General features: G+C 49.0%; 1 protein-coding gene across 3 annotated transcripts in view; it reads left to right on the top strand.

Moving 5' to 3' along the window:
- Fam19a5 (family with sequence similarity 19 member A5, C-C motif chemokine like) overlaps positions 1-27,784 on the top strand; it is a 199,840-nt gene that overhangs the window by 123,770 nt on the left and 48,286 nt on the right. For all 3 annotated transcript variants that reach the window (XM_005354383.2, XM_026782405.1, XM_026782406.1), the window contains exon 2: positions 7,979-8,128. In XM_005354383.2, coding sequence (XP_005354440.1) covers positions 7,979-8,128 — 150 coding nt within the window. The remainder of the gene's footprint in view (positions 1-7,978; positions 8,129-27,784) is intronic.

Here is a 27,784-nt window from a genome sequence, read left to right as displayed (position 1 = left end):
ACCTCTCCCAAACATTCTAACCCGTGTACATCTACAGCCTGTGGTGGCACATGTTCCATGTGTCCTTGAGTCAGAGTGGCTGTAGGGATCTGTCCCAGTGGAGAGGTAAGGGACACAGCCTTAGTTCATGGGTTCCCTGGGGAAGATTGCTGAACTTGGGCAAGTACTGCTTTTGCAGATAGAAAATAGGTGCTAAGCCAGAAGAGCATTGCACACATATGCTCCTGAGTGTGTAAGTCTGCAGGTGTAGGCTGTGTTATGCACAGCCTCTGCTCTGTCGTGTGTTTCTATGGTATGATAATGTAGCATGGTGCATATGTACAAGATGCCCTGTTTGTATGTGTGCATGTTGTGGTTTGTATGTACATGTGTGTTTGTATCAGAATATGTGTGGCATATGGTATGCAAAAGTTTGTGTGCACAAAGTGTGGTCTGGATATGTATGGGTGCATTTGTATGTAGGCAGCACCATGTTTGTATCTGCCTGGGTATATATGTGCTTCCCATCCATGAGCCTGTTACATCCCTAAAAGATTGGTATAGGCGGCATGTGACCATGTACCTGTATCTCTGTAGGAACCTACACAGACCTATGGGCAGATTGGGATGGCTTTATGGTTCTGCTCTGTCTCTAAAACATGTCAAGCATGTTTATTCAGGGTTCTGTGTATATTTACATGAGACTCCAGGGATGCCACTGTACCCAAAGCACTAGTTCAGCACCATCTTGCTGGCTGTTCCTTTGTACTGTCTTCACCCTCTTATTCTGGGACACCATCCCAGCCAGCTGTGCCTGGGCCAAGGGGGTCCTTCGGGAGCCTCCCTGAGACTGTAGCCAATGCATATGGTGCTCTCCGGAAGCATAGCTGGCCACAGGCAGAGAAGTGGATCTGTGGATCTGAAACCAGGGTCCCTGTAAACAGCTCAGGGCCAGTGAACCTGTCTTCATGCTAGTCCCTGGGCTTGTCTCCTAGTGACAAAGCTGTGCATTCCCTTGCTCTCTGCAGGGGTCTGACCACCGACTGTGGGGTGTACCTGGTCTTTCCAGAGAGGGACCAGGCCTGTGGTTTGCTGATCCGACCCTTGCCATCTTCTGTCCCAGTTACATATCTAGATGGGTAGCAGACCTGCATGGCCTGTCTTACTCAGTTTTTTAAAATCTCGACCCCCCCATGCTTCTTATCATGCAGGGATAATCCTCAGCTGGTCTCAGAATTGGGCTTTGTGATCTGTGGCACTCACTTAATTGACTCAGTAGTAGTTGGGTGTGAGAGAGAATTTGATACTGGGATTTAATTGAGACTTGATTTCATTCTATATCAAACATTGAGATGGAGTCTCCTCCGGATCTTAAGAACATTTTTTTTCCTGCACTTTTAATCTTCGTACTATGTGTCTATAGAATTGTGGATAAAACCAAACATTAGTAGCTTAATTTTTGAGCACTGCACAGGGCTGGTGGTTTAGTTGTCTTCGTTTTGAAGTTGAGGTCTTGTGCAGGGTAAGAGATGGAGACACCTGACTCAGGTTTGCCATGGCCACTTCCAAACTTCACATACCACCACATGGAGTCCCAAGTTGGCTGAGTATGAGGCCTGCCCTGATGAGTCAGGGCTACAGGGGTTTAGGTGGCACCCAGCATAGCAGAAGTTATCATACCTTCCAGGAGTGACAGGAAGGAGAGGGATCCGTAGGCAGGGCAGGGGACAAGAGGGACACAAGCAGGGCCTTTGGACCTGTCTTGATCACCTACCCTCTGATGTGGGCTTTGGTCAAGATAAGTCAGTTTGTTAGCCTTTTGCATTATTTTGAGCAGATCAATACTTCATCCTATCAGGGCCTGAAGCACAATTAATAAAAGCTCAGGGTCAAAATTTGTGATTCAACCTGAAGATCTGAAAAGCCAAACAGCCAGCCACTGGCTCTTCTTACCTTGATCTCAGTCTGAAATGGTGAACCTGCTTCCAGGAATCTCAGAATGAGACTGTGTCTGAGAGCCGTCTTCCCTCATCTTACATTCCTCTCTAGTGCTGGGATTAAAGGTATGCACCACTGGGATTAAAGACATGCACCACCCAATTTCTTTGGCAACTAGTGTGGCTACTAGGATTAAAGTTTGAAATGGCGAACCTGCTTCCAGGAATCTCAGCCACTACTCCCTTCCTCCATGCCGAAGCCCAAAAGTCTATGGTGCTGACTAACATCCACTGAGTAAGCTGTCCTTGCCTCCAGATCCATCTCTTTCTCAGTCTAAAGAACCACTAAGCTCTTGCTCCTGATTGTCTTGGTATGGGTGGCCTGAGAGCATTAGCGAAAGTTTGCTTCCCTGTAACCAAAAAACTTAACACCACCTTCCAGGGTTTCTGAGGAGCCAGCAGGCTCACAGTAGACCCCAGACCAAGGACACTCCTGATGAATCTGCAATCCTTCTCTTGAGCCATATGGCACTCAACTATATTTTGTCACAGATATATATCTATAACTCTATCTATCTATCTATCTATCTATCTATCTATCTATCTATCTATCTATCTATCTATCTAAAATGTTTAGTCCCTATTGGTGTGCCCCCTGTGGAGGGACACTGAATGAGAGAACCTGGTACCTTGCTTCTTATGACCCCCAGGGCTTTCTGCCCATCCGCCCTGGAAACCCTGTACACTGGCTGTGGAGGTCTAGCCTTGTCACCTATCTGGAGTCAGTGGCCTTGGCTATGTCCACATGAAATCTTGTTAGCCTGCAATCCTGTGGCCCATGGTCTCCATGTCCCCTTTGCTGTTCGAACAACCTGTGGGCGTCACAGTGCTTTCTATATATTTTGGAGTAGATCTGACCTGGGGCCAGCAGTCATGCCCAACATATTGTGGGCCATGGACCAGCAACCTTTGTATCTTACCCAGATAGTGAACTGTGGGCTGACCTGGGAACTCCAGACGGGTTGTGGGTGCCACGTCTCTCTTTGCTGGCCCTCCTTGATTCCTGTCTTATGAATGACAATGAATCCCATAGCCAGGTTAAGCCGCCTGATGCAGACTCTAGATCCTCCCTGGCCTCCTGACTCCACCTTGTTTTCATTCTAATCCAAACACGGAGGCTGACATTTATGATTGTTAAATGCCACCGTCTCACTCTGCACCTGTCAGAGTCACTTTGAATCTTTATTCTGACATCCATCATATCCTATATCCTCTCAGATATAAGTTACAACCCTGTGGGACTAAAGAGCTTATCGGTGTGTGCCCCAGGTGGAGGGATGCTGCATGAGAGAACGTGGGACCTTGCTTTGTACTGACCCCCTCCCAGGGCTTTCTGCCCACCTATCCTAGAAACCCTGTACATTGGCTTCTGAGGTCTAGCCTTGTCACCCTGTCCAGAGCCAGTGGCCTTTGCTATGTCCACATGAAATCTTTAACAGGTGTGGAAGCTGTCCTGCCTTCCTCATCCAGCATTTAGGACTGAGTTTGCAAAATTTGCTTTCAGGGCATTCTGTTCCCTTTATTGACCTGGCCCTAACCTGCTGGTCTGAGGGATAGCTGGGCATTCTAGTGGGACCTATTCTGTGCTGTGATCTCCAATCTGATGTTCTCTGTACCTGGCTATGTCCTCTGGGCAAATTGTATCCTGCTCAGAAAACAGGAAGTGGCTGAAGTGGATGGACATCCATCCGTATGTGGCCTCCAGGATCCTAGAGACCCAGGAGGTCAGAGGGCTGAATGTGGTTCTGGGAATTTTTGTGTAGATGTATTCAGTATGGCCTTCATCTCCTTGCAGCATTGATGTCATGCCTGTGTATGACATGGCCTGAGAGAAGTGTTTCTCCAGGACCTATAGATGCAGGGAGAAGGATGACAGGGTGGGCCTGGTTTGAATGCCCAGAGAAAGTGTAGCCATTGACTCCCCTAGACCAGTATCATTACCGGGACCCATTCAGTGTTGGGCTAACCCAACCTGTACAACATAAGACAAGATCCAGATCACAGCCTGTGTGGTATGGAACCAGTGCTCAGATTACAGCATATGGGGGTGTCACATTCTGATAGGCTCCTGTACAGAGCCAGCTCTTGCCTTGAGGAAGTCCCAGGATTTGATTCAGTTGTCATCAGCACCCAGTAGAGCAGAGAGAGTTTGTGTTTATCATACGACTGTGTCAAGGCCTAATCCCAGTGCTGAGCTGGCAGGCTGACATCTGAGCAGGCATCAAGGCACCCCAGGGCCCAGTATCCCTGCTTGCTGTGGCCCAAGGCCTAGCCCTGCAGAAAACCCCTGCAGCTGAAGCCCAGGAATTGAAAGCTCAAATCACTCCACGGTCAAGTTTGCTTATCTCTCGTGCTAAAAGGGACACAGTCCTGCATGGGGCTTCCCAGAGACTCTGAGCTCAGAGCCCACACAAGGCAAACAGGGCAGGTGGGCCCAAGTGGAGGAAGGCCTGTTCCCAGGATGTGTTCTTAAAGGGACAGCTGGGGTCCTGAGTGTACAGGCTCTTCCTTGCCCCTGCTGAAGATGACTTCAGGCTGGCAGGCTCCAGTCTGGCACTGTAAACCGCAACTCCCCTGAGTGCAGGTTCTCCACCCACCCACTATGTGGGAACGAGGTGGAGACCTTTCTTTGCACAGACACAGAGAAAAGTGGTATCAGTGAGAGGAACTCCATTTGTCTAACGCTGGGGTAGTGATGTCACCACGGAATTCGCGCATGCAGGTCAGTGTGAAGGTAGCTGGTGGTATTGTATGGACAGCCACCATCTCAGAGCAGTAGAAGGCCATGTTGCCTATATGGAGGAGTGACTTAGGAACCTGTTTAGTGAGGTGAGCCGGTCATGGAGGGATGTTTTTTCTTGCCACAGTTATGTGCACCTGAGTGCAAACAGAGCCTGGTCAGTTGTTGGGACTGGGCTTATCCTTGTGGGGGAAGGGACACTTCCGGTCATCTGACATTTGCCTAAATTATGTCGTATCTTTCTCCAGGGACAGAGCCTGGGAGTTGTGGTATTTGCTGCCCCTCCCACTCCTGCTCTTTGCAGCCAGGTGCATGTGCATGGTCCCTTGATCATGTCACGTGACCTTTAAGTGGCTGCTGATAGAGAACTGGGGCCCAGGGTGGTGCTGCTGCTGGCCCAGGCCAGACTTCCCCAGTGTCCAGGAGTTTCCACAACTGTAAGATGCCATTGACTTGGTAGTATTGCCCCTACTTTCAAAACCCTTGTTGGGACAGACCCTAGCTAAACAGCTCTAGACAACTTTCCAGGCCTTCCAGAGAAATCATATGTACTAAGGTGGCCCAGACACTCTAAACCTTGGCCAGAGTTACAGTCGGGCAAGCTGGGCAGGAACAGCAAAGTGACTGGAGCCAGTGTGTCTGTTTTAAATAGAAATGTAGGGTAGTGCCCGCGTGGCTGCCCAGCCACACATCGCAGTGGCAAGCACAAGAAGGAAACCACTTCTTTCTTGTGTGCTGCAGAGCTTGCTGTCTGCTTCCAGCCAGTTTGTCCTTCAGCTCCCATCAGGCCCAGTGCTCTGGTTCTGGGATCGGTGCTAGCTCTGATTGGTTGTTCTGGGTGCTCCTTCTACCCTGCCTATCCTCCTCGCTTGTCGATGGTGCTTCCCTTTGCTTGTGCTTGCTCCTTAACAATAGCACATAATTCAGAGTGTGATTGGGTAGAATGAGTCAAAACTTGCAGCTTGAGGAAGGCAGCTCTGGCTGGGCTTTGCCTTCAGCTTGAAACAGCATGGGCATTTGCAGGAGAGGTGGCTCAGAGTTGTCTGGGAGGTCCTAGTTGCCCCATCATTCCTCTCAATCATTCCTCAATTCCTCTGATCCGTTCTCCCAACATGAACTTGGTACACCAGCCAGGATCTGTCGGCATCATCATAGATATGAGCAGCTGAGTGTAGTCACCTTGGACAGCTCCTGCCAGTCCTGCCTTACCAAAGTGGCCCAGGTCACATCCAGACGGGTCATACCCCAGGCTCTGTTGGCCTGGCCATTGCTGGGCTGTTGGAGCTGAGCCACCCTTCCCCATAGTTCCTGCTAATGTGTGTGATACCTGCTATAACCAGGCTCTGGGTTGGCCTGAAGTATCCAAGCAGCAAGGCTGATACAGCACAGGAGCCAGTTGCCTGGAGAAAGAGTGGTGACAGTAGCAAAAGGATCCTGGTGGTAAGGAAGGACACCCCAAATTGAAGGAACTACTGTTGAGAAGCCCTGAGAGCTACCAATCAATCTGGTTGCAAATCACATGGCCACTCTTGTGTGCCTGTTCCACTTTCTTTCTCGTGTCTGTCCCTGTGACCCTGTTCTATTTCTTGCCAACACCTGTATGGCTTTCATCCAGGTGGGTGGGATTCTGACACCCAGCATCTCTGTGATGTGCCCTGTAGCCAGAAGGAGCTCCCAAGTGTGTGTGTGTGGGGGGGGTACCATGTGCCATGAAGTTTTCTGGTGCCCACAGAGGGCAGCAAGTAGAAGGTGCTTACTGTGTGCTGAGTGAATGGAAGATTCTGGTGATGGGTGACAGATCCCAGGGTTTCTGTGAATGCACCCTAATGAGACTGTGAAGCTGCGTGATGGAGCTCACCGTGCTGGGACAAAATGTGCAGCACCAGCTGGGCTGAGGGATGCCCTCTGTCCTCCTACAAGGTGGCCAGTTTTTCATGTTTATGGCCCACTGTGAGCACCACGCTATCTTTATTGGACAGCATCGCTCTTTAGAACTTCCTGGTACTAGCCGGGCAGTGACAGCTTAAACCACAGGGCTTTATTTCCCACTGGGATTTTCTCTCATGAGGTGAGGTTGGCGCTTTGGAGAAACGTGTCCCTTCTTCTAGGGTCACTCCAGGGCCCTGTGTGCAGCTGAGTGTACCTGTGTATCCACATTGAACAATACCCAGAACATGTACAGATGAGTGTGCTCATGTGTACCTGTGTGTCTACATGGGAACTTATATGTAGCCTGTGTACATCTAAGTTTATCTTGTGTACCTGTGTATTTACACAGGAACATACATAAAATATGTGTCTAGCTGAGTGGCCTCTATGTACATAAATGCTTACATTGGCTTATCAGTGTGGCCTATGAGCTCCTGAATGCAGATAAGTACACCATGTGAAATTACATGTCTACGTGGACATACCTGTTAGCCTGTGTGCACACAAGTATAGCTGAATGTACTCGTTAGAGCCTGTGTGTACACATGAGCTCATCCATACAATCTGTATACACCTAGGTGTAGGTGTACATGTGGGAACTTGTGTGTACCTGTGTATGTGTGAGTATCTACCCAGCACATGACATCCCTACAAGTCTGTGCCCATATAGAATGTGTGTTCTCACTTGAATATCTCCTGTGTCTACCTGTATAGTTTTCCCCATGTCTGCCAGCCAGGCATGTGGCTTGTAATATCTGTTCTGTGTGTCTATGTGTTCCTCTTATGTATTCCATGTGTATTAGCATGTCCAAGTTTTCAGGAAAATTATAACTTGGTCCCTGGCCATCCTGCCTTCTGTGCCCAGGTGAGGATGATACTACTTCCTTGCAATATGGTAGCATATATATTATGGCTGCTCCATTTTGTGGGTCCAAGATAGTACATCCTGCAGGTAGCAACTGACATATTGGGATGGAAGCTGCAAGGCTTGGCTTGATTTGGGGACCCTGTGCTCTGGGCAGGTGGTTTTTCTGTGAAATCCAAGTGTGTGGGGGATGAGGGGGAGGTAGCTCCTTTCTCTGCAATTCTGAGATTTCATTTCCGTGTGTGGCAGAGATGGCCACATTTAATTTCCTGTCCATTGGGATAGGCTGACTGAAATCCCTGGCAGAGCATACAGAAGATGGGTTGCTGGCTGTCACAGAGAGCTCTCTCCACATCGCTTTCGCTGAGCCAGCTGTGGTGGACCCCAGTCTAGGTGGGTGCTGGGTGGACTCCAGGGTGTGAGACTCCAGCTTGTGGTACTCAGCTTGTGGTTGTTCCTTCCTTGCAGGTCAGCTGGCCGCTGGAACCTGTGAGATTGTGACCCTAGACCGGGACAGCAGCCAGCCACGGAGGACGATCGCCCGGCAGACAGCGCGCTGTGCATGCAGAAAGGGGCAGATTGCAGGCACCACGCGAGCCCGGCCTGCTTGTGTGGACGGTAAGAGCACCCAGCCTTCTGGGGACACTTCAGGGTACTGAGCCCAGTCTTTGAGGGCTTCTGTACCAACAGGTATCACTCTAAAGTAGCTTTCTTCAGAATGCTCTGAGGCCAAGACCTCAAGATGTATCCCTAGAATCAGGCCTCTGGGCAGTCTTTCATTGGGCTGGCAAATCTGGTATGATTTATTTATCGGCAGCGTATCCTGTGCATATGGGGGTGGCCACTAACTACATGATTCCAGGTATCAAAAACCTGAAATCCCAGATATGGTTCCTGTTCTCAACCCACAGAGATGTTCATTAGAACAAGCGGGGCCAAAGCCAGGTAGGTGACTGAGAAAGGGATCCGCAGAATCTGAGGCATGGTCACAACAGGACTGACAACATCCTGAGCTAGATCCCAGATGGTGCCCACTGTGGATCTCAGATCTGGCTTGGTACCTGACCAGGCTCTAGTGTAGCTGAGAGTTCAGAGTTAGCTCTGCTTTAACTGGGGACCTGCCCTCTTCTGGATACCCATGGGTATAGTAAAGAAGCATCCTAAGCTTACTGAACCTTGGCCTTCCTCAGCATCTTCCCTAGACCCCCCACGGTGTGGGCACTTAGAAGGGCTTGAAGACTGTCTACAGTACTCAGGAAAGTGCAGAATGAGGCTAAACATGCTGACCAAAGCAGAAAGTGCTGGGGAAACCATAAGCTGCCTGGTTCATAGTTAACCGTATATACAGCTAGTAAGGTCTAAGGATCGAGTTCTGTACACCCTAATTTCCAAGAGGCCGGCAACTTGATCCTTGTGGGCAGAGTGGAAGCCACTTCTTGGTAACATAGATTGATTTTCTGGGAGCAGGTTGGGGTGGTGTGAAGCTTGCCAGCCACAGCACTTTCTCTTCCCTCGCTCATTCCATCAGCCTGGGGAGATGGGGTCTGGACTGAGGCTAATTGAATCTGGATCTGCCCATCTGTAACCAAATCCCTGTCCCTCCCCACAAGCAGCCTCCCGGTGCCTTAAGAACTAGGTCCCAGAGACTCATATTAAAACCTCACCATTTTCAAGGGAGGCCAAACAAATTAGTTGGCTTGAGTTTTCTGCACAGTGGGCATTTTTTGGGCTGCCCTGTAATTTAATTTTTGCATTTCTGTTTTCTTTCTCTGTGTGGATAATAAGTTTCCCTGTCTGACATTGTGTCTGCTGAAGATAGTTTGGGCCAGTGATGTTTAGCCTGGAGTGGTCTATGCTGACGCGGAATTCAGGAATGAAAGTGGTAGCCCATGGCTGCTGCTGGGTGTTCTCTTGCTGGCCGACCTTGTACCTGTGAATATGTTTGCTCACTTACTCATTCATTCATTCGTACAAATGTGGTGCGTCAGGTGTAGGCAGGTATAACGGAGATCATGTCTCAAAGTACCTGGTTCACAGCCCACCCCATACAGGCACACCCAGTGTGGTGACGCTGGGGTACCTCACCTGGGCAAGGATGCATCACCGAGGCAGTATTTGAGTGGGGTCCTGATGAATGAAGAGATCACCAGTGACGTTCCTTTCTGTGGAAAGAAGGAGCTGAGGGTGAGACTGACTGAATAGGTGTGCTCTTCCCTGGCCTTGAGTCCGAGCTGAAGCAATTCTGCAGAAGCCAGTCTGCAGCATCATGACCCAATGTACCAGCAGCCATTGATCCACCTGACAGAATCCACAAGAAAAGAGAGCTGACAGCAATCTGGTCACTTGCCCCAAGGCAGGTTAACATTTAACACAAATATCAACAAGCAGACATAACCTTACGGCTAGGCTTTGTGAGCTACAGAGTCAGTCCTGGCAGCACTGGCTGGAATTGTTGTTGCTCTGTGTTACCCCGCATGGTCCTGCCCCCTTCATGGTGCTGCCCTGTGGACTGAGACCCTTGCTGGGCTCTCAGCAGAAAACTATACACTCTCCTTTTGGCCAGAGCATAGAGGGGCTGCCTCCTTCCCCTCTGCTGAGTTCTCATGAGATTCCTTTGGAAAGAAATCCAAATAAAATGTGACTGTTAGGCGCCAGTGGGCAGAGGATAAGGAAACGCTTGATGGATTGCTTTGGAGATGAGATGCCCAGGGTTGAAATCCACTAAAGAGCAGTGACCATGGATGGCCCATCTAGACCTGAGGGGGCTCCCCCTGAGAGCCTTGCAGGAGGGTAGGCTGGGATGGGGAGCAAGCAGCCCCAGCATGAGGCGAGTCCCCTCAACTGCAGACAGGTGCCCCATAATGTGTGGTCAATGCCATTCCCCAGAGGAGACTTTCAAGATCCCTGCATGGCTGATGTTGATGACTTTGGCACCTGCCTGGCTGAATGTGCCGGTCTGCACTTCCTAGTAGGGACAGCAGCATGGGCTGGGAGGCAAAGCAGATCCAAGGCTCTGACCCAAGACTCCATCTTCATCTCTTCTCACTTCCCAAAGTTCATGAGCAAAGCCCATATCTTCTTGAAGTGATGGGCACAGCAGCTCAGCAGTCTAAATCTCTGAGTGCTATACAAGATACCAAGTGTCCACAATACAAATCTGGGGACCACCAACTTTCTCCTAGTACTACACAAGACTTGCACACAAGAGGCAGTCGGGGGCTATGCTAGCAAGTGGGGAAAAGGAAATATGTTTCAGGACCAGTTCACATGAAGAAGGCTGCTGTGTTTCTGGGTGAGGATGGGGCCTCTTAACTTGGGAGTTGATTCAGAAAAGCTGAGAGAAAAAGTGACCTCCACTCTTAGGAATGGCTACAAGGGACTGAGAACGCAGAAAGCAGCCCTCAGTCAGTGAGCCTATTTCCCACGAGGTTGTCAGAGCTCCTCCTGAGAGGTCTGTCAACAGGTGTCACTAGGGCACCTAGATCTGCACATGCTGGAGGGTGACAGCAAAGCCCTGCCTCACACCCTGCACGGGCAGCAGAGTGGATGTGAGGAGTGAGAACTGTCCAGCCCTCGGAAGATCAGTGAATCTTCATTTTCCTGGCTTGGGCTAAAGCTTCCTAGGTATGACCATCCAAACAACAGCCAAAAAAGAAGGAAAAGGAAGGAAAAGACACTGGACTTCACCAAAGCACAAAGTCCCCTGGATCCAATTGTCCTATCAAGAAAGTGACAATTTCACTTGTGAAATGACTTAGTGGTTGAAGGTGCTTGCTACTAAGCATGGCAACCAGAGTCTGAGCCCCAGGACCCACATGGTAGAAAGAGAGAACAAACACGCCAAGTTGTCCTCTGACCTCCACACTCATGCCATGGCATGTGCCCCCCTCCATATACACACATACACAAATAAATAAGTAAATATAATCTTTAACAAAAACTTTTAAGAGAAAAGGCCAGGGCTATGACTCAGCGGGTAAAGGCACATGCTGCTAAGTTTCAATCCTGAGTTTGATCCACAGGACCCGGAGACTGGAAGAAGAGAAATAGGTTGTCGTTTGACCTCCATATCCACCCTATGGCACCTGCATGCCCACACAAAATAAATAAATAAATGTAATTTTAAAAAAAAACTTTTAAAGAATAAATAAAATGAAAAATTTCATGAATGCAGGAATATAGAGCCCACGAGCTCCTTAAATGTCTAACACAGAGTCATGAATATGGAGATTGCAAAGGGAGCACAGGCATGCGCACAGGTATCTAGAGCTTCAGGAATGGTAGCAGCTGAGAAGTCGACACAGTGGAGTGGCCATCATGGCCCCTGGGAAGAAGCAGACTGTGGCTATCCACAGTGGCTAACCAGGCCAGGACGTGTTGGAGCTTCAGGGCTGGGGAAACAAGCCACGTCCCCCACCCCCCCAGAGACTGCACCCTGAGCCTGTTGCTGTAAAATGTATTGCAGAAGTTCAGAGACAAAGATTCCTGGTCGTCGGACTGCAGAGAGGTGTTTGCCTTGGATGACAAAACCAGCCTGCCTTGGCCAGGCTGTGCTCAGCTTCGGCAGCCGTCGGTTGGCAGTGGTCTTGCACTTGACAGCTCTGTGGTTCTCTCACATCTGTTGTTTCAGCCCCCAGCCAGTCTGTGGGTCTGGTAATGACCAGCCTCACCCCACATGGATCTTTACTTCCCAGCGCAGGCTTTGGTTGCTGGCTTGTACATCCTAGGACTCCTCTGTTTGTCAGATGCAGCGGGCAGTGACTAAATCTGAAAATTAGCCATGCCTGAGGTAGGCTACGCTGTAGACTCTTAGAAACTGAGAGATACTTAGGAAATTCTCACTGCACTCCACCTTCCCAGCACAGCCATGTGCAACATCTTCATGCCTGAAGATCAGCCTGGCCCAGGTGGAGCTTGGGTCCCTCTCTGCATCAGGACCTGGTCAGCTCCGAGCAAGCTGTGGCTGGAATCTGGGATGGAGGTGACGTGAGGAGAGTCTCAGTTCCCTGGATATGAACTTGCATCAGGACCACCCAGGGGGAATCTCAACAGGAACATAGTCTGCTGGCTTGTCCAGCTTCAGCTGTGGCCACAGGGTTTGATGACCACTGCATCCATAGCCTGTATGCTTCCTCACAGTTCCGCACTGTAATAGGGTGATTAGGCACAATGTGCTTTGGATCCTTCCAGATCTTACTGTTCTCGGTGTCAGAAACATCGCGTGGCAACCCAGTAGCTATCTGATACTTGTGCAGAGCAGAGAAGATGAGTCCCAGGAGTCTTGCTTAGGACTTGGGCTCCCCTGAGTGTGCCCACTGGAGAAGGCTCTGCACTGCCTCTGGGCACCTGATCTGAGTGAAGGAAAAGAAGCCACAGAGTGTGGAAGACCTTTGCCTGTGTCTCCAGCAAGCAGCTTGAGATGCTGGGCTTTCTGTGCACTGAGGGAAGCCGTCTAAGGTACTGCTGAGCATGCGTGGGGCTGAGCATGCTTAATTTTCAACATAGTGACTCCAGATATGGTTCCCTGCAACCACAGAGGAAGGGACAGGCAGGCAGTCTCCTTGCTCAAGTCCCTTCCTCTTCTGAAAGCACAGGGTCCCTGGGTCACGCAACCGTCACTTTTTTCCTAGGGCAGAGTGTCACACCGAGGGGTTGCCAGTGGCAGTGGGATGGGATTGGAGACACAGCTCCACATTGCCTTCTGTAATATTCCAAGATGCTCTGTTCAGAGACCTCCACTCAGGAGAAAGCAGGATTCCTGGCTCTGCTGCGAAGAAGAATTTTAGGACAAGAAGGTATGAGGCAGAGTTGGAGTTCATTGAGAACAGGTTTGACTTAGATTGAGTGAGGAAGGTTAACATACCAGCATGGCAGTAAGGAAGGGTAAGACACCCAAGTGTAAGTGTGGGTGTTACAAGAAAAGGTGACAGGAAGATGTCTAATTGTCTTTTCAGTAGCCACACAGACAATTACATCACGAAAGGTGGCTGAGGAGATAAATGAGGCCATAGGGAGGTTCCTCTGGACAGCTTGTAACACCTTAGATCACAAGGGTTGCAGGGAACAAAGGTGCCTTTTCATGAAACAGAATTTATCTTGTTTCTGACAGTCACAGAAAATAAATATGGGGAAAAGAGTAAGGCCATGTTCAGGTTCATACAAGCTTGGGATTCACACATGGATCTTTGATATTATAACACTTTTATTTGGAAATATATATGTATATATTCTTATAGATATAAGGTCACATACATATGAAAGAAAACATACATATAAAATTCATATATATGAAAGATCATATATATGAAATATATATATATATGAATGAAAGAGTCCAAACTAAACAACTCAGGGTATATGAATACTATGCTTTATTAAAAATATATTAGAAACAAAAAGATAAGGAGTATTCTCTCTGCTGGCAACCTTCACAGCAAATGTTAGTTGTATTAGAAGCCTGGATCTTAGCTGGCAAGAAATTTCAACCAGACTCTGGGGTGAGGGGCTCCTTTTCCCTTCCCATGTCTCTAGAATCCTTCTTATCTTTCTGTCCTGCCTCAATGCTCAGACATTGAGCCTCCCACGTTGCTCCCTTGTGGTCTAGAAGATGTTTACCAGTGTCCACTGATCTCACAAGCTGTTGGTGTGGATCCCGCGGTGAAAGCATGCCTGCTGTGTGTGCTGAGCCATGCTGGAGCCCATGGTTTCTGGGAATACACCCCTGCTGCTGTCACAGTTCTACAAAGCCCACTGTCCTTTAGCCCCCAGTGAGGACTGCTGGCTGATGGGCAATGAGGGTCCATTCTCCAGTGGATGGAGTTACAGGATCCAGACTGAGTATGCTGTCCCTGATCCATGATTTCCTTTATCTGGGGACAGAGAGATGCTGATGCCAGGCCAATTCCCTCCCTGGTCCTTCATCCTGATGAGGGGACCCTGTATTGGTGTCCTCATCCCAATAGCACCAGGGGCTTCAGGGCTATTTATTACTTCAGGTTCTAATGTTGTGAGTTGGTGAGAAGTTTAGTAACTAACTAACTAAGAAAAAAGAATGGGCTGGTCTTTGAGGAGTTGCCATGGGAATCTGGCTGGTCTCCTGCCCAGCATTGCAGCCTTACAAAACAGGCAGAAGGTTCAGGCATGGTTCAGCAAACCCACAGGGCATCCTCTGCTTCACCTCACAGAAGCACTGGGGACAGACGAAGCTGTCATAGGCAGTATGGGGTCCCACAAAGGGAGCCTTTGGCATTGCAATGTAGGAAGGAATCTTGCTGGTCTGTGTGTCTTGGTGGGGCACTTCCACCTGTGCTCTCTCAGCTGGCAGTTGGTCACATGCCAACACTGTCCCAACCCTTGCTGCACCTTGAGAGCTGACTGCCAGCAGAGGGCACAGTTGGCAGCAGGGCCTCCTTTCCCAAGAGAGGGTACTTTTCCTTCTGTTTTTGTTTGGCCCACTCTGTTACTCCAACAAAATCTATGTAACTGGGAAATTCATAAAAAAAAAAAAAAGACATGTATTTTTTCTGTTTCAGAGGCCAAGAAGGCCAAGTCCAGCATTGTCTGTGCAGTGTCAGCCAAGGCCTTTCAGAAGCTAAGAGTGCTATGTTCTAACGTGGGCCGAACTGCCTCTTCCAGAACCTTGACTGGCAGCATGAATCTGTTGATGAGAATGCAGTTCTTATGGCAGAACTTCCATGACTCAGCATGTGATGTTGGAGTTTAGTTTTCAGTGTGCTCACTGGAGGACAGTTTCAAGATGTGGCCTTGTGGAAATGTGCAAATTCTTAATGCAACTGTGCAGCTAGCTGCAGGCAGCAACTGTGCAGCTGCAGGCAGGGCCCCTGGTATCTCTGAGTTGTGAGCAGAGAAGCACAAGAAAGCTGTTGTGTGATGCCTTCCTGCAGCCTGGCACCCTCTTTGTGTCTTGGCATCACTGTCTCCCTGCAGCCTAGATCTTCACTGAGGACCTGTAGTTGACTGGCATTAACTTTGCTGAACCACAGATGAAAGATTCAGGTTTGCAAGTTGACAGCTACGTATAGCCGTTGTTATTATTATGAATATGAACTCATCTGAAATTAAGCTATCCAAGCAATGGTAACCTTCTGACCATGCTAGGGAGACAAGAGCAGATCACATCCAAAGTCAGAAGAAGAAAGCAAACAGTAAAGGTGTGTGTGGAAGTGGTGAGCTAGACAAAGAGTGAAGTTTAGCTAACCTGAAGTTGGTAAGTAGATAGAAATCAGGCATGGGGCAAGAGAGGAGAGGCAGAAGGCGCAAACCATCACATCAGGAACAGGGGGCGGGTCCACCCAACTTACAGACATCAATAGGGTTATAGAGGACAAAGCAGACAACTGTCTGCAAGTATGTAAGATGACAGGGGAAAGGACACAGACATCCATAGAAAGACACAAACTGCCAAGCCGAGCACAAGTATGACAAGAAGGATCAGAACTGGTGAGCACAAAGCCTCCGAACAGGAAAATCCCAGGCCATGGTTTCTCTGTTGAATCACCAAATCTTCAGAGAATTGGAACCAATTGTCTTCAAACCCTTGGGAGCATGGACATGTTGAAACCCCTTCTACACCTCACTTTGTCTCAGCCAGAGTTCTCTAAAGGATCAGAACCAGTCAAATAAAGATGTATTAAATAGGATTTATTAGATTTGGCTTATACACTGTGGTCTGGGTCGTCCACCAATGACCATCTTCACACCAAAGAGGCTGAGAATCCTTTAACTGTTCAGCCCACAAAGCCAATGTCTCAGCAGTCCAGTCTGTTGCCGGAGGCCTGGAGGATTCTGGAGAGCCACCGATCTTCAGACAGCATTGGAAGGCCAACAAAGCTGTTCTGATGTCATCAAAAAGTTCCAGAAGCTCCGGGTGATGGTGGTGCATACCTTTAATCCCAGCCCTTGAGAGGCAGAGACAGGCAGAACTCTGTGAGTTCGAGGCCAGCCTGATCTACAAGAGCTAGTTCCAGGACAGACTCCAAAGCTGTAGAGAAACCTTGTCTCAAAAACCAACCAAACAAAAAAAGTAAACCCCATGTATTACCAAGAAGAATAACTTTAATATGCCAGTGTGGTGGCATATGCCTGTGTCTCCAGCACTTGGAAAAGAGAGACACAAGGCTTAGGGATTCCTGGGCAGTCTTGGCCACAAAAGATCTTGTCTCTAAAAATAAACCAATAAATAGATAACTGATTTACCAAGAAGTAATATTTTATACCAAATCTATGAAGTAAATGAGGCTGAGGTTAGCAAGGAAGCTGCATCTCTCCCAGGTCAGCTTCTTGGTCTTTTGTTGGGTTTTTTGTGTGTTTCTGTTAAACTTTGCAGTACACTTCACCCTTGGTGTGCCTCTTCCCTCCAAGTAGCCCTGTCTTGCATCCCTCCTGGAAGGACAGCCTCTCACTCAGCATCTCCTGAATAGTGCCTATTTCCTGTGTCTGACATTGCTCCAATGAATTTTGTCTGATCCACCTGCCCTCTCTCTCTATGATATCCGACTGGAGCTGGATTCTAGGCAACTTGGTCATGAACAAGGCTGGTGAACCTGCAGGACCACAGCCGGGAATGTGGGGATCCTGCCGCTCTGGTGTTGCAGGAAGCCCCACCCTCGCCCCGTCCTTGATATTTCTTGTGCTCAGCACACACTGTGCTGATAGTGCCGCTCCATCTTCATGCCTTAATCAGTGTGAGCGAATAATCAGCATGTCCAAGAAGTGATAGCTTTGAGAAGTCTTTGAGGAAATTCTCTCCATGAAATGCAGAACTGATGGGCCCAGCATGTGGTGACAGCCTGCCTGCTCTGATTGTGGTCATCAGTGGGGGACACTCTGAAACTTCCTGGGGAAGGATGCAGGAGGCCTGCGTGCTGCCACAGAGCTGCGAGTCCCGGCACTCCTAGCTGGAGTGGAGGGAATCTGTTGGCGGTGTGTTTGGTGGCATCTGTGAGAACTGTGATGCTCTCTGCTCAGGGTGGGAGCAAGCATGCCAGCCAGAAATGACGGTTTTGTGTTTCCTTGGTTTCTATTGGGTGGGTGCCGACAGCTCCATCAACCTGGGCCAGTAGCTCCAGCTCTGCAGCTCCTGACTCTCAGAACGGAATGTAAACATGGGTGATGCCTATACACACCTACTCTGGGCGACAGGGCTCTGTACTGTTGATATTCAACCATCGTCAGTGTGGAGGTGACATGACTATCCCTGTTTCCTCCACTCACAAGAGCCTCACGCGAGTCACTTTCATACAGTTTCATGAAAGCCCTGCTGGCCTCTTGGAGGGGAAGTTACAAATGGGGAAACTGAGGCCCATATAGGGTATACAGTTGGCTCAAAGCACACAGCTGGAGAATAGGCCACATGGAATGCCTGTTACTTCTTAGAAACATCTGAGCTGGCCCAGGCCTGAGACATTGGGGTACGGAAAGAGATGGAAAGGGACCTGTGGCTTCAAGCAGAGTGAGGGTGTCAGGGTGTGAGATGTTCAGAAGATGGAATCTGCACTATGACATGCGCCATGAGGAGATATCAACAGACTGAGATGGAAGGCTTCCTGGAGGAGGTGGCATCACCCAGATCTCTTCTCTTAAGGAAAGGGTCGCATCTCCAGGCAGTGCATCAGTGAACTTGGCAACACTGGGCTGTTGACCCAGTCAAGGGCAAACCTGAGACCGGTGCCAGGAACAGTACCTTCCAGACTCAGAGTGAGGTGGCACAGGTGTCACACAGTTCACAAGGACCGTGCCCAGCCACTCTACCCACCCACTCACACACAGTCCCCGGTGTCACAGAATATCACCAGCTTTGGGCAGGTGGAACATTTGCCATGGACACTAGATCACAGGATCAAGGGTCTTGGGGAATCATTTCATGGAGGGAGTTCAGCCCCACCCCGCAGGCCTGCGAGAAGCCGAGTCCATCACGGAAGGCCTAGGTTCCATCATTCATTCATCCATATTCCAGATTACAGTGTTAGTGAAAAGGTAGCAAGCCAGGGTGACTTCCTGGAGGACATAGCATCTTGCTGCTTACATCCCCACTGTACTGTGAGCCACGCTCAGAGATTACTACTAGATCTAGTATGAGGTGTCCCAAGGACCTGTGTGGCAGGAACTCACTGTGCAGGTAACTGAGGGCAGGGACCTGCCTACTGAAGCTTAGCCTCACCCACACATACTCCTGACTGGCTCAAGGCTTGGTGTTGACCCTTCCTTGAACCCAATTGCTGTCTTTGATGGCAGCTGAGGTTTCAGACCAAATTAAACAGTTTACTGAAGAGCAGATCAAAGTCAAGCAGCCTTTCATTTTGATGTTTGAATCAACTTTGATCATATGGTGTGGCTGAGTGTAGGATGGGGGCATGCCTGTCTCCTCTCTATTCCTATGATTGATGTAGGGTGGATGGTTCTGGTCACCACTGAAGCAGACCTAGCTTTGTGCTCCTGGAATCTGTGCTCCTTGGGATCGAGCATCCTTTCAGCAGTGGCCCCAAATGCAGCCTCAGCTGTCGACTGTCTTCCAAAACCTAAGGGAAAATGACCTTAGACACACCATTCCCCCGGGATTCCGCCACACCAAAAACCCATAGGGAGCACCCCTGAGGGACACTCCTGCTTACCAGAGGGGATGAATATGGCTCCAAGACCTTGAACTGAACTTGCTCCTGAACACATTTGGAATCTAATTCTCGTGTGAGTTCTATGGGCTCAGGGGGTTGTTGGTTTGTGGTTTGTGGAGGTATGAACAGATTGCTGTGAGGTACACCAGAGGCTTTTATCAACCCTGAATATATCATAATAGGACTGTAAATCAAGGGGTTCCATAGATCTTTTCCTCTAGAGACATTTCCTTCTCCCAGTGTGATGCTTTCCAGCCCTTCAGTGTGGAATGCCTAAACTGGGCTGTTGAACTCAGGTAGACAACTGTGTGAGCTGACGTCATAGCTGGGGGTGAGGAGCCCTGGCCTGCTGTGTTTATAGTCTAACTACCTGAGCAGCTGGGTGAAGGAAGGCCTGAGTGTCTGCCAGGCCTTGGTTTCCATGCACGAAGCAGGTTTAAATACATCTGTACTAAGCCTGTACCCGTGGTTTCCATGCCTTTATTCCCTAGACATTGTGAAATAACAACCAGTTACATGGTGTTTATTTTGTGTTCGGTATTATAAGTAATCCGCAAGTGATTGAAAGCTTAGTGGTGGATCTGCATAGATCTTTCTGCCAATATTACACCTTTTAATATAAAGGATCTGATCATCTAGGGATTTAGGCGTATTTGAGGGCACTGAGGAACAGCGATGTCTCCTTTGAATGGTGTGGAGATCATCAGCAATTGATGTATTGAGCTGCCCCCAGGTACATCTTATCCTGTGATCTGTTTTCCCTCTTGTGTGATACAGTTCCAGTGGAGTCATGAACAAACATCTACTCACCCCAGTGATGGAACTGACAAGAGACATGACATATGGTACCACTGAAGTCCAACTTCGTGAACTGGAGTTGGTCACATACAGTAGTACCAGTGAGGGGTTACTTATAGGAGCAGAAGTCCAAGATAGCTGCATCTTCCAAGCTCACCCCAACATAGATAATGGCTCACAAAAACTGGGAAAGTGTAGCTCGCTGTGTAACACTCAGCTACACAGGTTGTGGAGAAGGTTTCCTTTCAGGCAGCTTGGGTTGTCTAGGAGGGGCTTTTAGCTTGAAGAGTGAGGAGCAGTGTGAATCTGATCTGTTTTAGGGACTTCCTAAAGCTTCTGAGTTGTCTACTTCCTGAGTTTGAGTTGCTTACCTGCAGAATGCAGTGTGTCACCTCCCTTTAGATCATCCTGATCTTAACGAGCTTCCCCCCACGATGGAGGGTTTAAGCCAGGAGGAAACTGCTGCATCAGAACTGTATTCTTACACCTTCGGATGATCTTTATGGAGGAGCGTCTACACCATTACACAGGTTCACACACATACATCTGTGTAGACAGTTTGTAGAAGAGATTGTGGTATCGCATAAAGCTGCAGATTCAAGATAAGTGATTACCCTGGAAAAACATTGCTGAGACATATTATAGACATGTGTGCTCATGGCTGTGATTTTGAACTCTGACCCATGTCTGCTGTTCCGTGTCTGCTTTCCTGGATGTGGGCGGCTCCACTGCTGGACTCAAGCAGCCTTTCTGGTGTCAATGTATGTCATTTGTGAGAGCCATTCACACCATGAGTAGCCGTGTTCCGAAGTCTTTTCCAATGCTCAGTTTTGTTCTGTGACCACACCTTGTGTTTGTCTGCTCTACAGAAGACAGGCATGTAGTTTATTCTGAATTCTAAGTCGTGATGAGCAAAACTGTTATGAACACACACCTGCATCTTTTGGTAGCCATGTGTGCTTATTTTTCTCTAGGAATGCCTACAAGCGGAGGAGCTGTGAGTCACTGATTATCAATACTGCCAAGTGTTTCTCAATGAAGGTGTACTATGTAATGTGCCACCTGCAGCCACGGACTGCCGTTTGCTCTGAGTTCTTGCCAACACTTGCCATCCTCAGTCTTTAATTTTAGCCACTCTCTTGGAAGCACATGAGATATCCTGGTGGTGATGACTTGGCTTTCTCTGTTGACTGAAAATGGCCTGGTGCCCTATTGAGGAGTTAAATGGCTACCTCCACAGACTGTCTACCTGCCCCCTGTCCATTGCTGGTTCCTGGTCCTTTGTTAGAGGTATTGCAGGAGGCCCTCTGCCTTTTACTTTGGAGTCTATTACCTGTGCCCTAACTTGATGGGCGGGTAGTCTTGCCCTTTGACTAACAGGGCGATTTGATAAAGAGAAATCTTCTCTGTCTGATCCATCAAGCTCTGGCTTTTCAGGCAACGTGCTTGTGCTTTGGTAGCTAACACCATCTAACCCTGTGTGGAGAGGAATGGCCTCTCTTGCTCTAGAGATCCTGTGCCTGAGTCCTGCACTCAGGTCCTGTTTGTCTCTGATCCCTGCCCTCTGTGGTATGAGAGAGTCCAAGTCTCACCTTTTCTCTGCCGCTGGAAACCTGGTGCCACTTGTTGGAAAGTTCTAGCATTTTTCTTGAGGCGATGATTTTTGTGTAACATTCCAAAACACTTTTTGAGGTGGATTGCAGGAGATGGGCCTTTTCTCTGATTATCTTGTGTCTAATTAGCTAATCATCTTGTACTGTCTAATCAGCAGCAAGCGGAGGCTGCCATCACTCACAGATTACCCTGTGTATCTGTGCTCCTCCACTCTCTGAAATGCATACAAACCCTTCTGTTTCCTTTTTCCCTTTCCGCCTCTATAAACATCCGGGGTTGGCAATGGGTTAGGGGCACTTGCTTCCCCTTCCCCATCACTCTCCTATGCCCAGCTCATAATCACATGGGGTGGGTGCCACAAGGCATTGGTGTGTGGGCTGCCTTGAGAAGCCCTGGGCCTTCACTCTTGCGTTCATGGGAGCAGAAAGGAGTCCAGTGTACCCCCTCGGTGTGATAGAGACCACAGTGTGCCTGTCTGGAAAGGAGCTTGTCCCCGTGGGAAGCTTCTCTCTTCCTCCTCTAGGAACTGCAGCTGTGTAGTGAGCCCCTAGTCCCCATCCTGCACGCCAGGGGAAGATGCTGAGCCTTAGCTGTGGGACATCTGACTTGTCCCATTGTAACTGGGCGGGACCAATGCATTTTGTTTTAGTCATAGACATTATATTAGGGGCGTTTTAGGTTTGTAGAAAAAGAGAATAGAAAGCACCAGAGGTCTCCCTGCCTAACCCATGTTCACGTGCACCAGCCAGATCCCATATGCCAGCCAGATTCTGTGTGCCAGCGAGATCCCGTGCACCAGTGAGATCAGTTAATTGGAACTTATCATTATACTTGATAGAAGTATGGTTTGTGTATTTCCCCTTAGTGTGATGTGATAGGCTCTGGGCTTTACCAGATAAACCGTGTCATAGGTCACCATTGCAGTAACATGAAGCCTAGTTGCTCAGCCCTAAAACTGCCATCCCTGAGGATAACAGCAGGTTAGGCCCCTTACCACCATGGTGAGAAACAAGTGGACTGAATCTGCACATGCTCTGTCAACACTGTATGGGATATACTCCACAGGTCCTCCTAAGATGAAGGCTCCAACTGCCCAGCCCTGGCCCAGTCCACCACCACATGGCTAATGGCTGGAATTTCCATGACAGGGAGTAGGACAGGATTAGGAGTCATCTACTCCCAGTTGGCCAGTTGTGCTCACCATGGAGACCGTTTCCTGGAAACTAGATCTTACATGGCGAAGTTGAGCAGGCAACCAGGGAAGCTGTTTGTAAGGTGTCCTTGCCAGGCTGGGGAGGGCCAGCTGCTGGCCCTTGTTCCACTGCATGCCCAGGGTTGGCAAGGGTATCTGGTGTCACAGAGGATACCTGCTAAGAACCAGTCCTATACCTAGCCAGCTTGGCCACTGCCATCTAATGGCATGATTATCCACCTGTCTTGTCCAGCAACCTGGGAGCCGGCGCGTGTCATAGTGGGAGGGGCCTCAGGCAGCACTGGGAGACGGGCTAAGAAGAAGGGAGGGAAGATTGGAAAACTTCTAATAGAATTACATTTCCTGAAATAGTGTAACTGTGAGCTTGATGTATTTGCAGCCTTATGGGTTCTGACACAGGAATTGCATATTGGGTGTTAGGAGTCTTTCACGTCAGTGCTCCCCCGCTTCTGCGCTTGCTCTCTCCCGTTGATGTTTATTTATCTTGTGGGCTCTGCTTGAATATTGATGCTCCCTGGTGCTCCGCACTGCATTATAACTGCTGCCCGCTTAATTCAATTTCTCCTCCATTCTGACTCCTGACAAGAGACGGTGGTTTCCGACTGCCAAGGCTGCAGAGATTTTTGTCTGTACATGCTGGGGTCTTTAGATGAACGGGTCCCAGCGCAGAGGTTGAGGCTGAATTCTTGGACTGGGCACCTGCTGTTCATCTACTTTGTTTCAGCAACAGATGAATGGAGTTGAAAGATAAAGCCGCCAAACAGGCTAGCCCTGGTCAGAATGTCTGTGTTTCCCCTATCCAAAGACTGAAATCCTAATCGCTCCCTACATAATGGGATTAGGAAGTAGGGTCTTTGACCCAGCTAATAGGTAATAGATTCTGTGCCTTTATGAAAGCGAAACCCCAGAGGGTATTTTTACCTGTGAACCACAGGTCCTTATGATGGCAAATCTACTGATGCCGACTTTGGCCTCCAGCCTCTGGAGTCACAGAAGAGAGTGTGTGTCATTTGCAAGGTACTCAGTCTCTGATGATGTGTCCAGGCAGACGAATAGACTAAGCCATTGCCTCATCTCTAGACTCCTAGGGAGGTGTATGCAGCTGTGGGCTAGATCAGCATGTGGAGTTCCATCTGTAGGGAAATGTGGGGGATCTACTCAGGGCACAGGTGTCCCCCACTCCCTAGCATTCCTTCTTTTGAAGTCTACGTAGCTGTGACCTTCAAAATGTAGAACCTCACTACTGTCTGTCAATCTTCATAGCCTGAATCCCCAGTAGAGCTCCACTGTCCCCATAACCTGGTGTCCCCAGCCCATGCGCCTCTGTTCTTGGAGTGGAATTCCCTGCCTTTGGGATTTCATAAACTGTTAGATATGCAATCTCTTTAGAGCCATTAAATAGTCCCCATTCCTTTCTTGCCAGGAGGGTTTCAGTATCCCTAAAGAGGATGTCTTTTATGGCTCAGAAACAGGTCTCGTAGTCCTCTGACATGGGAGCCACCATGACAAGCAGGCTGTCTACCAGATGCTGCCTCTTCCCTCCTCCACATCTCCGGCTTTATGTGCTCAGAGAGCCTACTGGTCACCTTGAAGGCTGTTGCAGAGCTGAGCTGTTGCAAAACTGAGCTGTGGGTCTGCCATCTCATATGCTCCAAGGCCAGGCAGCCTCCAGTTAGTTGACACCAGGAAATAAACACCTCGACCCCAGGCCCCTCCACTGCGTCTCCAGGCCAGGCCACTGCTGACCTCAACTTACAAGCAGCTTGTCCATTCTGGCCATTCCGTCCTTCAGCAGCTCATCCTATAATGTTGGGAGGGGGTGAGTCACAATGAGAGGCAGGGAGTGTGAACCCTGGGATGGCTAATTCTTCTAGAGCCTCTTAGGGTGGCTGAATCTCACCCACATGACTGCTCTGGACCGCTAACATGCTCTGCCCTAGCTCTGCCCACCCGTAATCCTGTAATTGGCCACTAATCACTGTGTGCATTTGCGGGTCTGCCATCCTTAATAGTGGCTTTTATGGAAAATAAGTGCAGTGTTGGTTACAGCTCCTTTATCTAGGGCAGTTTTCCTCTGAAGAGGTTATTATGATTGGGTTTACGGAGAGGCAGTGGAATGTTCTTTGAACCAAGGTTCTTGCTGGATGGATGATTTAAATACACACCCCATAAAAGGCTGTGGCAGGCAGGTTTGGGGGGCACTTGATCTGTGCACCCATATCAGTCTGCTTGTCAGAGCCTGAAGCCTGTATGCTGTGAGCTCACGCTCATGGGAGGATCCGGACTGGGTGAGCCCCGTGCTGCAGCAGTCCCAAGAGGGGGCTCAGGAGCTCACTGATAGGAGGGCATCTGTGGATGGGGTTTGGGAAGGCAACCCATATGACCTAGTTAGAGAGGAGCCTCAGGTAAAGCGCTTGGCATTTGGGAAGATGTATGAGCCGTTGGTACCAACCTGGCAATTCTGCTGTTTCATCAGTTAATGCAAAAACTGTGAGTCCAGGCATTTTGTCATGGCTCTGACGGCCATGAAGCGTCTCCTGTGTTGTATGAGGGTGATTTTCCATGATGGAGACCATTATGAACCACGGCTTCTCTGTAGCGGGCTTTATGGGACCCTGGCGACTCTACTCAGGATAATAAATAAGGCCAGGAAACACCATTTCCAAAGGCCGGGACAGGTGGTGCTAACTTATCTATTTGGATGAAAATCTTAAGCCTTGTTAAGTCAAACTGTCATTGCTCATTACCCATAAATTAGGAGGCCGGGGGGACCATTGCACAAGGGTATTTATCAGAAAACACCCATGGGTCGTCTGTATCCCAGAGACACATAGGCCTGGAGGAGCAGAACGTGTTTATGAAATGACACGTTTGAGTCCAGTTGCACAGAGAATGGGGAAACTGCCCCCTCCCTGCTTCACAGACATTCACTCCCAGATTTACCCTGTAATAGTGTCTACATTAATTATCTTAACAGTGGGCATCCAGTGGTAAATATTTAGACAGAAGAGGATAATAGGGTCTAGAGAAGAAAAACGGAAATAATTTTTACCGCCCAAAGGAGACTGTTTAAGCATCATGACCATCCCTTGAATTAATTCGTCATGGGAAAAAAAAAAAAGAAGAGCATATGGTTGAAGACCCTGCCTGGTCTACAGAGTGTGGTATTTTAGCAGGGTATAGAACTGCAGCCCAGCTGATTTTCTTGCAGAGCTGGGATGGTACCTCGCTCTCACGACCGCTCCGTAGTCACTCATTCTGGTATGTTATGCTAGCTCAGGGATTCCCATACACCCCAGAACCTGCACCCATTCATCTGAGTGCTCCCAGTGGGTAGCATCACTGGCTTGCCTCTTTGGGAATAGAAGTTACAATTGGACTGACAGATTTTTCACCTGATAGCTCTGATTTTTCTTTCCCCTGTAGTTGCCGTTCTTGAAAGTCCTGTGGGGAAGTTGTCAGTCAGCACAGGCCTCAGCACTGGAGCGTGTGTGCGTGATTAATGGCTGTGTGGGCCAGGGTGCTTGGGGCTCTTGGTCTTCTGAACCGAGGTCGCCAAGTCCTGACAGGTCTGCAAGGGGTCATAGGTTTGTCACTCCACCCCTCAGTTAGGTCCTCTATGGCATTTCTCCCTTTCCTTGCTAATACAACGCCTCCTACCCTCTAATGTCCATGCATTCCTAGGGCCCTCTTTGAAAGGCTCAGATCTTGCTGGAGTTGGTTGCCTACCCTCGTGCTCAGTTCCTGACTGTCTCTTTTGTTTCTGGATGAGAGAAACTTAGGATGCCAATCCGGTTGCTCAGGATCCACTGTCCCTGCAGTGGGGAGAAGAACATAGTGACAGGTGGGACAGCTGATACCTATTCCTGCTGGGCTGAGAAGACTTTATGTTCTGGAGGTGGACTTCTGTCCTGTGTTTCTAAGTGTGTGGTTGAGTGTGAGTATGTGTTTATACATGAATGTACAAATAAAGTGTGTGTACACATATGTGTGCATGTGAATGTGTATGAGTGTACACATGTGTATATGTGTGCACGCCTTTGTTTGTGTATACATGTGAGTGCATATGTGTGCATGAACATCTGATAATTCCCTTAGAATGTTGGGCACTAGCTACCCTTTACAATCCCCAGGCTATTTGAAGGCTCGTTCCTTTTCTCCTGTTTCTTTGTGGCTGTCGCTGTTATAGCTTGAGCCTCTGATGGGACAGTCTCTATATCCTGGGGGTAGATCCCTGCCTCCCTACTGAAGTGGTAGAAAGCATCTCTGCCCCTCAATCAGCTGTCCACGTGGGTCTAGACCCAGGTTTTCACCTCTCTTGCTCCTTGACCTTCACCTCAGCTGAGTGAGGTCATCTACAACAGAACAACAAGGACGCCATTGTTCGGACACAGGTGTGGTCTGCTCCCTTACCCAGGTAGCACATGGGGCTCCCAGGCCAGAAAGGGCAGGACATCTCCCCCACAGCACATCTTGGTATGCTTGCTAGGCACTCAGTTCTAAACTGACTCACTCCTTCTTAGGACCCTTGCTGCTCGCACAGACAGATGAACACAGCTTTGTCGGTGGCATTGCAGAGTTTTCAAAGTGGTCTTCTGTCTGGGTGTTGACTCTGAGCTAATCCATAACAGCATGGGTGGATGCTCCATTTTGACCTCAGTTACTATCCTACAAGAATGCCAGGACATACTGTCAAGGGGTCTGACAAGAGAAAACCTCAGGAGCATAAGCTTTAGGATGATGGGCCTCTGAGCATCTGACCCCAGTATGCCAGGGCTCCCTTGACTGACTCAGGCTCTTCCAAGTTTGTTTGAAGGGATCAAGGCAAGGACTTAAGTCTCAGATTTGAAAACTCTCTATTTATTATATGGGGTTCAGTGGTAGATGATGCCAAGTGGGAAGCAGAGTCAAGGACCCTGCTTTTCAAGTTACCTCCTAGCTGCTGAACCCCAGAAACAAGCTGTCTGGCTCCCTAAAACTTCCTTGCTTTGACTCAGCTCTGTCTGCATCTTGTCTTTG

Source organism: Microtus ochrogaster, chromosome 15, assembly GCF_000317375.1.
Source record: "Microtus ochrogaster isolate Prairie Vole_2 chromosome 15, MicOch1.0, whole genome shotgun sequence".
Classification (NCBI taxonomy): Eukaryota; Metazoa; Chordata; class Mammalia; order Rodentia; family Cricetidae; genus Microtus; species Microtus ochrogaster.
The sequence above is the reverse complement of the archived record's forward strand: the minus strand, read 5'-3'. Positions and strand labels throughout refer to the sequence as shown.